Genomic DNA, 12,193 nt, shown 5'->3' with positions numbered 1-12,193 from the left:
AGATCAGCAATGATGTTATTGAATGGCAGAGCAGGCTTCAAGGGCCAGATGGCCTACTCCTATTTCTTTTGTTGATATCTAGCTAGCATGTACAAGTTGGATTGAAGGGCCTGTTTCTTAATGCCTAAGTAGTTAGTCAATATTTCACTAGCTTCATAACCAATTGTTAGCACATCAATTGACAAATATACCTTTCCAGCATGTCCTCTTTGGCTCGCAACCTTTTTCTCCATTTGTTATCAAAAATCCTGCAAGTGGAAGTTAAAAAGTTATTGTACTGACAGCAGTAGTTAATATGTACAGTTTTCCAGAGAATTAGGTCATATGAAAACCCACCATGCATCCTTCCCATTGAAACAGCAAGAACAAAAAATTATTTTTGGGCAGGAATACACCCACTCTAGAACAGAATCCAGATTTGAGAGATTTGTTTACACACATTAACAGTTAATGCAATCACCATTTTCCTCACTCTTCACATCCATGAAAAAGGATTGCCCATCAAGTGCAATTCTACTGGTGGGTGGAGATGGAACAAAATAGAAAACATTTGAAATACAAATGGTTCAGGGCTTTATAGTGATACCCTCTGCATTTTATTGCATGGACTTGAAAAAAATAAAGCAAAAACAACTAGTATCAAAAAAATCCACTGGACAGGACCACTTTGCAAAAGTTAAAGGCTTGCCTCACTCTGTAATCAGTGAACCACCTCTGCACCCCTTCAAGGGCTAGTACCTACTTTCTCAAGTAAGGAGACCAAAACTGCATGCAGTACTCAATATACGGATAAGCTTACTCTACCCCTACTAATCCAGCCTGTCTGTGCTTATTCTGGAACAGCCAGCATCAGCATCGCTAAACACAGAACTCTGAAGAAAGGTCAATGGAACCTGAAACGTTAACTCTGCTTTCGCTCTACAGATCCTGCCAGACCTGCGGAGTTTTTCCAGCAAAAATTGATTTTTGCTCCCAGGCATTGGTCATTCCAATCTTCACACAAGGGCATGAGAGACAAAGTGCTATTTGTCACTCCATCTTGTAATTAACCGAACGGTTCTCATACAAAGCCACAAGAGTAAAATTGGTGCCTACTGGATGAATGGCAACAAGGCTCGAAAGAAACGAATTTCCCGCATGAGTCAATTAATCAGCCTAAAAAAAAATATTACATCCCACAACGTACCACTATCAAACTTCAGCTCAAAGAACAAGACAATGAAATTATCTCAGCATCCATGGGTACCTCGGATGTGATCCTGCCATTTTCAACAGAATGGCAATTATTTACTATGGGGCTGACTCACTCTAAAGCCATTAAAGAATTTGAAAAACTACTGAAATATTTAATGCATTCCAAATACCCTGCAATCGATAGCCACCAAATCAGATGCTGCTCGGAAACATCCCAGCGAAGGAGTTATCCTGGGGGAAAGACAGGGGTGACCATCTGCACCTTACCAGGCCCCAGCTTGACCCTGACAGGCAAGTTAGGGCCTGTTGGAGGAGAATAATGATGATGACATTGATTATTATTGCTAGCTGACCCCCACCCCACCGCCCCGTCCCCGAGATACAGGGAGGAGCAGGAGCACAACTGGAGAAGGCACCGCCAGGCCCCTAAAGCCACAGGAGGGAAAAGAGCGGGCAGAACTCACCCGACAAACGGTCAAGAACGTAAACCGACGGGGGACGGGGAAGCTCTTCCAGCCCCAAGCCCTTCTCCTCCACTTGCGTTCCTCCCCCTTCTCCCAAAGTCACAGCAGCCCTACCTAGCCCTCTCTCACCGCCCGTTTCCCTCAGCTCCTATGGCCGTTTAAATTCAAATCCACCGCACTTTAACCCATTTAACAGAGCCCGCGCGCCAATTGGCCGGCGCTCGCCCGCCACTGGCTTGCTATTGGCGGCTCTTCAACGGACTGACGCGAGCCGACGTCAGGCGTCATCGCGCACACCGTCTGCGTCGCTATTGTTCCAGCCGGGAGGTTGACACATGCGCAGACATGGAAGTGTCCGGAAGTTGTCAATGTGGTGTTATGCATGGAAGTCATAAGGCCCTGTGGTTTTCTTTAAAACAATATACACTTAGTTCTCTTGTTTGTTCTTTTCCTCTATATTTTAAACATTTACATTTATCTGTCACACTTTTTTAACTGTGGCGTTTGATTCAACTACAGTTTCTGGTAGGCCAGCTTCCCTTCCTGCATGGAAATAGAACATGTTAAGCTGTCCCTTTCTTTTTCTTAAATGTCTATCTTCTATTGACTAGTCAGTTAAAATGATGAATTTTCCCCATTTTTAGCTGGGTTTATATGAATTTTAACATTAAATTTGAAAGGAAGAATCAAGAAGCCATTAATCTAGTCCTGGTTGGACATAAGCTATTTTACTGTATTTTCTTCTGATACAAGAACATTAACCTCAAGCCCTAATTCTGTGTCTTTCTACAAATGGTTGCTGAGTATTTACCGTTTTTGTTTGTCTGTGAACTCCCAAGTTCTTAATTCTATATCATACACACAGTATCCTAGAATATGAATGTAAAGAAATGATAGATGACAGCTTGACTTTAATTTTATTCCTCTCCTGCAATGTTCCTCTCCTTATCTATTTAAATCTTTGTAATTTATAATTGTTTGCCAAGTATATGTTCCCAGTGTGAAACAATGATACCTGATTATTAGTTATGTGCCTGATTTGTTAAATATAACAATAAACTGGCAGAGACATTGCATGTGACTTTGTTTTGTTATCTTTGCATTTATACCAGATTTTACAGGTTTTCACAAAAACTAACAATTTATAAAGTAATTAAAAACTGAAGCTTGTATGTAATCATATCATCCTTTACATGATGTGTCAGACTTATGGTTTTTCCTTGGGAGAAACTGAGGACTCCAGATGCTGGAGATTAGAATTGAGAGTGTGGTGCTGGAAAAGCACAACTGGTCAGGCAGCATCAGGGGAGCATGAGAATCCCAACATTTCGGACAAAAGCCCTTCATCAGGCTTTTTCTTGCCAGGGAGGTCAGGTCATATAGGTTTGATATGTTGTTGAGTACAGGTTGGTATAATGCCTGATACTAATGGATTTTGTCAGTGTTGTAGCCATAATTCAGTGTCCCTGAGTGTGGGATTGGAACCTAATATGTGAATATCAGCATCAGAAAATGCATCTCCTTTTGACTATGTGGTCAGTTTACTTCCCACCTACTGGAACTTCAGTGGGAGGATTACAGAAACATAATGGAAATGGCATTAACTTTGCTTACACATTTTTTTGAGGGCTTCTATCGCTCTCCCCCCAAAGTTACACTATATGGTTTTACAAAACTCCTAAAAGCCTTTCCTTCTAGATTACATTAAAGCAAAATCATAGATTATCCCAAATTTGATCATGAAAGGAAGGTTCATGGTGGATGCTCGGGCATTTACGTTATCCTCTGAGTTAATAGGAACATAGAAAATAAGAACAAGAGTAGGCCATTCTGCCTTTTAACATGACTATAGCTGATTCTCAATCTCAATGACATACTCCTGCCCTCTCCACACTTCCCTTTTGCATTTCATCTTAAAAAAACTATCTATATCTTAAGCACATTCAAAAACTTGGGGTCTACAACATGCTATGGCAGAGAATTCCATAAGTTCACCATCCTCTGAGTAAAGACATTTCTGACCATCTGACTGATATTGCTTGCCCTATATTCTGAAACTGTGACCCTTTGTCTGGACATGACTCACCCCCATCGACCTCTTTTCTCACTCCCCAGCCAGGGAGACAGCATCCCTGTATCCACTCTGTCTAGCCCTGTCAGAATGTTATATGTTTCATTTCGATCCCTTCTCGTTCTTACAATCAAACAGTCTCTTCTCAAAAAAACAACTCGCCATTCCCAGGAATCAGTCTGGTGAACCTGCACTGCACTCCCTCTATGTCAAGTATATATTTTAGATAAAGAGACCAAAACTGCATATGATATTATGTGTGATCTCAATCAATCTATCCATTGCTTGTGAGAATTTTCAAAAGGCCAGCAATTAATCTGAGGTGCATGTCCTCACTACTATTAAAAACATTTGATAATGTGGTTGACTTCAATGTCGAATATGGAAGGTGTGTATGTCTTGTTGTTTCATGATGTTGCAATAATTTGTCTTGCAAAGTGACATCTTTACAGAGCCTGCAGAGAATGAAGGGCCACAGGTGCAACAAGTTAATAGAGGAAACCAACAGAAGAAACTCTCTGCTGTGAACTTGAAAAATAGGTGCAGCTGTCACATAAGAGTCTCTTAGCTGAATATATATCTTCATCATGCCTACACTTAATACTCATGTCCACATTCTTACCTTTTAACACAATGCATAAAACTATCATTTGTTTAACATTTTCTTTTAAATCTTTCATGGAATGTGGGCGTTACCCATCATTTAATGCCCAAACCTAGTTGGCCTTAAGAAGGTGGTGGTGAGCTGCCTCCTTGAATCGTTATGATCCATATGCTATAGGTAGACCCTGAACAGTATTAGGAAGGGAATCCCAGGATATTGAACCAGCGACACTGAAAGAATGGCCATATCTTTTCAAGTCGGGATGGTGAGTGGCCTCGAGAGGAAGTTGGAGGTGTTGGAGGTCCCATGTAACTACTGTGCTTGTATTGCTAAATGGTCATGGGTTTGGAAGGTGTTGTCAAAAGATCCTTGGTGAATTTCTGCAGTACATCTTATAGGTGGCAATATACTGCTGCGACTGAGTGCCCTTGTTGGAGATAGTGGATGTGGTACCAAATCAAATTTATTCAGGCTGGTTTCAAGTTTCTTGAGTATTGATGGAACTGCCCTCATCCAGGTAAGTGGGAAGTGTTCCATCACACTCCTGACTTCTGTCTTTTAAAGGTGTCAGGAGGTGAGATAGCACCTGCAGGACTCATTGCGTTAATATGACTAGTCCAGTTAGTTTCTGGTCATGATAACCCCCAGGACATTGATAATTGGGGAATTTATATTAAAACCTATTTCCAGACTTGGACAAGTACACTCCACATAATCAGCAATTCGGGTGTGACTGTATTTTTAAATCGACAAAAAATCCACCCGTACTACTTCCTACCACTGTGTTTGATCTGCGTTATGTTTGATGACAGGATATGATGTATGTTTTGATCGTAATCTGGTCATTCATCAAGGTGATCCCTCAGTGACAAGATTCTCTGAGGTGGCTTACGACTGTGTTAATTATTGAGTTTGTTGTGGTTCTGTTCGCCGAGCTGGGAATTTGTGTTGCAGACGTTTCGTCTACTGTCTAGGTGACATCATCAGTGCTTGGGAGCCTCCTGTGAAGCGCTTCTGTGATCTTTCCTCCGGCATTTATAGTGGTTAGAATCTGCCGCTTCCGGTTGTCAGTTCCAGCTGTCCGCTGCAGTGGTCGGTATATTGGGTCCAGGTCGATGTGCTTATTGATTGAATCTGTGGATGAGTGCCAAGCCTCTAGGAATTCCCTGGCTGTTCTCTGTTTGGCTTGTCCTATAATGGTAGTGTTGTCCCAGTCGAATTCATGTTGCTTGTCATCTGCGTGTGTGGCTACGAAGGATAGCTGGTCGTGTCGTTTCGTGGCTAGTTGGTGTTCATGGATGCGGATCGTTAACTGTCTTCCTGGTTGTCCTATGTAGTGTTTTGTGCAGTCCTTGCATGGGATTTTGTACACTCCATTGGTTTTGCTCATGCTGGGTATCGGATCCTTTGTTCTGGTGAGTTGTTGTCTGAGAGTGGCTGTTGGTTTGTGTGCTGTTATGAGTCCTAGTGGTCGCAGTAGTCTATCCTTAGTAGCCACACATGCAGATGACAAGCAACATGAATTCGACTGGGACAACACTACTATTATAAGCCAAGCCAAACAGAGAACAGCTAGGGAATTCCTAGAGGCATGGCACTCATCCACAGATTCAATCAATAAGCATATCGACCTGGATCCAATATACCGACCACTGCAGCGGACAGCTGGAACTGACAACCGGAAGCGGCAGATTCAAACCACTATAAATGCCGGAGGAAAGATCACAGAAGCGCTTCTCAGGAGGCTCCCAAGCACTGAGGATGTCACCTAGACAGGGGACGAAACGTCTGCAACACAAATTCCCAGCTCGGCGAACAGAACCACAACGAACACCCGAACTACAAATCTTCTCACAAACTTTGAATTATTGAGTTTCCTGAGATTGAGTTGACCCTTGTCTCACAACAGTTAAGAGTCATATGGTGCAATGTATGAGCAAAGTCAAACATTGGATATGGTTTTTCTCAGCCACATAGGGTAAAAAAAAATAAAATGGCAAGTGTAATACAGCAGACTTCACAGTCAGTTTACAGTAAAAGTTTTGGTATGGACCAGGGTATCATGGTATAGAAACTCAGTATGGAAATACGTATTCAGAATTTCATGAGAAAGTAAGCATACTTTTTGAAAAATTAGCCCATATAGGTTTTTAATATATGGAAGATAGTGGAAAGAAAACTTAAGCTGTTGTACAAGCTTGAGCCAGGGAATATTTTAATCTTAAGCTGATTGGAAGCTTGGAGCAGCATTTTCCAGTTGCTGAGCTCCATAATAAGACATTAGTAAAAATGAAGAAGTGTTCAATTTATTATGTTGCTTAAAGGGTTTCCTGCTTAAAATGTCAAGAATGGGGACAAACAAGTTTACAATATAATGATGGAATACTGGTAGATTAATCAGGTTGGCTAAAATGAGGCTTCACCTTTCTCTCGGATAAACTAATCAATAGCACAAGGCTAGACCCAAAAATGTCTCATTTGCCTCGTCAGATCAATTGTTTGAGCATAAGCTCCTTAATCTCAGGCTCATGGTTTTTGTTTAAATTATTGAGTACAGGAGTACAATTATTGAGTACAGCTGTGTTACGGCTACACAGGACATTGGTTAGGCCATTGTTGGTATATTGCATGCAATTCTAGTCTTCCTATTGGAAAGATATTGTGAAACTTGAAAGGTTTCAGGCAAGATTTACAAGGATGTTGCCAGGGTTGGAGGATTTGAGCTATAGGGAGAGCTGAATAGGCTAGGGCTATTTTCCCTGGCGCGTTGGAGGCTGAGGGGTGACCTTATAGAGGTTTACAAAATCATGAGGGGCTGGGATAAATAGACAAAGTCTTTTCCCTGGGAGGGGGGAATCCAGAGCTAGAAGGCATAGGTTTAGGTGAGAGGAGAAAGATACAAAAAGAGACCTATGGGGCAACTTTTTCACGCTGAGGGTGGTCCATGTATGGAATGAGCTGCCAGAGGATGTGGTGGAGGCTGGTACAATTGCAACATTTAAAAAGCATCTGGATGACTATATGAATAGGAGGGGTTTGGAGGGATATGGGCCAGGTGCTGGCAGGTGGGACAAGATTGGGTTGGGATATCTAGTCGCCGTGGACTGTTTCCTTGCTGTACATCTCTATGACTCAATGGTGCTCTTATGGTGCAGTGGTAGTATCCCTACCTTTGCTTCAGCAGGCCTGTGCTCAAGTTCATCTGTGTCCAAGGTATGTCATTGACAAGTCTGAACTGATTTATTAAAAATGTCCATAACAAGTGTCTTCTGACCCTAATGCACAACCAAAAGAAGAAAAGATAGACCATAGTCAACAAGAACACCGTAGGAAACAGCACCACAATCAACCAGAGCTGGAACCAGTGTTTGTGAGAACAGATTGTGAGTTAAACTTTGTTAACTACCATTTTATTGTTTGACTTGTGATTGTACTCAATACATTTGCTAATATTTACAACAAATTCTTCATGCTGAATGGGAACTAATGGTCCCAAACATTAGCTCAAACTTACAGTCTGATGATTGGCAAAATGAATAATTTGGTGAGAAGAAATGCAAACAGAAGCCTTCTGTAAATCTGAAGACAGTGCCCTCACTTCATAATTAACTTTTACATCTGGGTTACACCATCCTTTTTCAAGCATTCTCCAAAACCACCCCATTCTCCCACCTCTGCCTAATTAGATGACATTTCCCAAATCTATGATATAAAGTACTTGTAAAATTCTAAACTGCAGGGCAATGTAGGTACTCTAATGCACAAGTCTTTAAACATTAGTATGCAGATACAGCAAATAATTAAGGTGGCTAATGGAATGCTGTCCTTTATTAAAAGAAGAATGAAACATAAAAGTAGAGAGGTTATGCTTTTCCTGTACAAAGCATTGGGAATCGGTTTAGCTCAGTTGATTGGATTGTTGGTTTACAGAGCAGTGTGATGCTAATACCATGGGTTCAATTCCCATCACCAGTTTGAAGTTCCCATGAAGGACTCTTCTTCTCAACCTCTTCCCTCACTTGAGGTCTTGTGGCCCTCAGGTTAAATCACCACCAGTCGCTTTTCTGTAATAAGAGAGCAACCCATATGGTCTGGTAAGACTATAGTGACACACACACAAAGCATTATTGAGACCACATCAGGAGTACTATGTACAATATTGGTCTCTTTACTTAGAAACATAGAAAATAGAAGGTGTAGGCCATTTGACCCATCAAGCCTGCTCTGCCACTGAATATGATCATGGCTGATCATCCAACTCAGTAACCTGTTGCTGCTCTCTCCCTTGGCCCTAAGAACAACACATAACTCCTTAAAAACCTTTTGCGCATTATCTTCCTGGTAGCCCTCATCAACCTCATTGGCTTTGAATTTCCCCACATTTTTATCCAATTTGTCTAACTCTTAGTCTGTCTACCCCACCAGCCAAATGGAAATACAGCAGAAGCAATTCAGAGGAGATATCAGACAACCCACCCATTGCAGGTATGAGGATAGGTTGAATTGACTGCGCTCAATTCCACTTGAGTTATGAAGAGTGAGGGATGATTTAATTGAAGTGGATTGAAAATCCTGAATGGTTTTGATAAGGTGGACATCGAAAGAATGTTTTCTCTTGTAGCAGGGTCCAGAATGGGGAGGCGTTGTTTAAAATTTTGAGGTCGCCCTTTTAGGAAAGTGGGTTGAGCAACTTTGAAATATTTTGCCTCAGAAATCAGAGGCAGATTCGTTGAATATTTTTAAAGTGAATGATATCACAAATTATCAAGGGCACATGGGAATATAGAATTCAAAATACACATTGTTCAACTATTGAAAGTCTTAATTTTCTGCTCTAACTTAAATGTATTTCCTATGTATTATATTTCCTAACTAAATGGAAATATACTGAAGCAGGCCATAAAAGATTATGAAAAAAGTCTACCTATCATTTTTATTCCATGGACAAATCTGAGCTAAAATGAACTATTTTTTTACGGGCGAGTAGTTACAGATAAGAAGGAACAACAATGTAACAGGAGACCTTAGTATTATGCAAACTTATGAATACAATAATACGGATTAATATTGAATGTACATTTTTTTTCTGGTATTGCTTTTCTTCTGCTTTCACAACTAAAATTTATAGTATGCAATATTGCAATGATTGGAGTTTCGATTTCTGATTCGCTTCTGCAATACTTGGCTTATTTTGCCTAGCAACTGTGTTTTATTTAGGCCACTTAGCGTTTTCCTTTAGCAAGATGGGGTCGTAGTCTCCTGCGAGATGACCCTGGCACAGCCTAAGTCGCCTTTAGCAAGCTGGCCGCCCAGTGATTCAGCCGATCAGGTGACTGTCTCTCATTGCAGTCTTGGTTGTTTCGGATCAAAAACCCGAGTGAGAAACGAAACTGACGGGGCAGTGATGTGGGTGTTGAACGGATGCATCTCATATAGAGGGAGGGAGAGGGCCATCGTGCAGTCGACTGAGGAGCGGATCCCTCGAAACAAACACCGTCAGGGCAGGCCAGGCTGAAATCGATGCAATTGTTTTGCCTGAAGTGACATTTTGTTTTGTTTTCTCTCTGTTCAAATGGACCCGGTTCGCTTCATTGTTGCCACCGCGGCTTAGCAGCATTCTCCGGGCGTGGAGCTTGAAGAGGGGAGAAAGCAGGAAGAAAGCCAGGTAAAGAGCCCCAGCTGCACAATGGGCAAGGAGGCTGGGGGTGACAACCTGTCTCATTTTGGTTATATTAGTAGGAGTGCCGAGAGGAGGGGTAAGCATCAAGAAGGGAGTTGGCGATCGCAGTGGGTGCAAGCCCCCTCACTTTGATCAGCAGTGACAAGCCAGACTGGTTCGACCCTAAATTATTCAACAGTTCAGCCCGACCAAGTGGAGTCATCAGAGACGATCCGGAAGTGTAATTGTGTTTGCCGAGAAGTCATTGAAACGACGTGTAGCCGGGGAGATGTCTACGATCTCTTTCATTTCTCTCCAGCACACCCTGCCCCCCCCCCCCCCATACACACACACACACACACACAAACTTCCCCAAAAGTCCCCGTGTTGTGTCATCATGTGAAGGTGCGTTAGCCTTGGTCCAGGAAATGCAGCTGTCTGTCCATCTCTCAGTCTGTTGTTGTGCAGCTTCCCTCGGAGCTGATGTTGTTGGGGGGTGTGGGGGTGCGGGAGATGGGTGACCCACTTCCCAAACGCTGACCTGTTTTCCGCCGTCTCCTGTGTTTATTTCATTTCAGAATGTTAACTGGTTGCGTAAGTGACAACAAGGTGCTATAACTCGACCCAGCGTCCACAGGTATCGGGTGTAACCACAGGGTGAAATTCCTCTTGACGCTAATTCAGTTTTGAAGCTTAATCACGACGGGGACAAACTGAAATTTGTTAATTTTGTAACCGCCGGAACTTTAAAGAGAAACACTCACTTTGATGTAATTTATTCTTTCCCACCCTTCCAATTAATGTTCCAGTCCATGACATTTGGCCCTTTGGGGAATTTCACAGTAAACTGTAAAAGTGTAGCCAACTGAAAAAAACTTGTATTTTACTGGAAATTGGTGGGAAAAAATCATTTTAGAGCTTTAATAAGCAGCTTAACCTCTACTGAGAGGGACGGGGAAATACGTGTGCTGATCAGTTCCTGTTGTGAAAGTTGACTGACATTTAAAGTAACCCTTTATTAACATGCGTTATGCGAATATATTTCAGTTACTGAAAATGATCAATATTAATGAAATTTTGCTTTCGTGTTGGAGACGGAGAATAGCTCAAAGTTTGTTGTTGCTTTACTGTTGCTGCAAAATGGCAGGAGCTGATGGTAAAGTTGTCATGTTTCATGATTGTTTTTTTCGTATATGTTGGGTGGGCGTGGTGGGAGGTAAACAGTTTATCGTTTGGGATTGGAAGATGAATATTGCTGTGTGCATTTAATCTAAATGTTCAGCAACCGTTGTTTGTCCAGGAAGACGATTAAACGTTTCCTGGTTCGTGCCAGAGGACGTGAGAGTGGCTATCGCTGCATCTGACTGGTACAATATATCTAGTCAGTTTTGTTTTTCTCCCTCTGCCTCATGTTAATATCTCTTTTGTCTTGTTGACAACTTTGCAGTCAATGCCAGAAATTGACGGCTCCATCGTGTGGTGACCTATCGCCACTAAATCGACGGCGTATGTCAATGTCTTACTTTTTCTACTTTTTTTCCCCCCTTGTTAATAGAAAACTTGGTAACATGTATTGTTACCTTCCCGAAGCCTTAGATAAAGGTTGAATCATAACCTCATGTTGTGTAATTCTGTGTAAAAACAAAAGCTTTTACGGGGTGTTTACTGTAGATGCCGTATAGAAAAAGTAGTTTGACAGTACAATGATATAAAAGATTTCAGCGGAGAAGATAGTACCTGAAACAGTTTGCATATATCACAAGATGAGCTCCGGCCCAGGACGTCTTCCATATCGTGATGGGCGGAGCTTATCTGTGATGTATGCAAACTGTTTCAGGTACTGTCTCCCACCACCCTCCAATCCCATGTGGTGACATCTTTTCTATCATTGCGCTATGAAACTACTTTTGCACCAGCTATTCAAAGTTGTAAGGTCAATCCTAGAGCAAAGTTCATAGGGATAACGGTACTGTTCGTCTGACAAGATGCAAAAACAGTAATTGCTGGAGAAACTCAGCAGGTCTGGAAGCATCTATATGGAGACAGAGCAGAGTTAGTAATCCAAATTCTTCAGAATTGGCAAGAAGGTTGAAACCTTACTGCAATGTAAAAAGATCACTTTCTCCTGACGTGGTTTGAAGAAACTAAAGATCTTCCAGAGCAACCAACATTCAACAGGAACATGAATGGCAGAGAGCATC

The 12,193-nt window shown here is 41.9% G+C and overlaps 2 protein-coding genes across 3 annotated transcripts in view; one reads left to right on the top strand and one right to left on the bottom strand.

Moving 5' to 3' along the window:
• Positions 1-7,562, bottom strand: part of LOC132822710 (aurora kinase C-like) — a 29,886-nt gene extending 22,324 nt beyond the window's left edge. Inside the window, exons 1-2 of one of the 2 annotated variants that reach the window (XM_060835981.1) lie at positions 7,504-7,562; positions 192-248 (exon numbers count right to left, since the gene is read on the bottom strand). In XM_060835981.1, coding sequence (XP_060691964.1) covers positions 192-233 — 42 coding nt within the window. In that variant the 5' untranslated portion in view covers positions 234-248; positions 7,504-7,562. Of the gene's footprint in view, positions 1-191; positions 249-1,658; positions 1,804-7,503 lie in introns of those variants that run through there. The other variant, XM_060835979.1, reaches the window with a different exon arrangement.
• Positions 7,563-9,604: 2,042 nt separating this feature from the next.
• znfx1 (zinc finger, NFX1-type containing 1) overlaps positions 9,605-12,193 on the top strand; it is a 57,252-nt gene continuing 54,663 nt past the window's right edge. Inside the window, exon 1 of the mRNA XM_060836303.1 lies at positions 9,605-9,998. The gene's annotated coding sequence lies outside the window, so the exon portion shown is untranslated. The remainder of the gene's footprint in view (positions 9,999-12,193) is intronic.

The sequence above is a fragment of the Hemiscyllium ocellatum genome, chromosome 15 (assembly GCF_020745735.1).
Source record: "Hemiscyllium ocellatum isolate sHemOce1 chromosome 15, sHemOce1.pat.X.cur, whole genome shotgun sequence".
NCBI lineage: Eukaryota > Metazoa > Chordata > Chondrichthyes > Orectolobiformes > Hemiscylliidae > Hemiscyllium > Hemiscyllium ocellatum.
The sequence above is the reverse complement of the archived record's forward strand: the minus strand, read 5'-3'. Positions and strand labels throughout refer to the sequence as shown.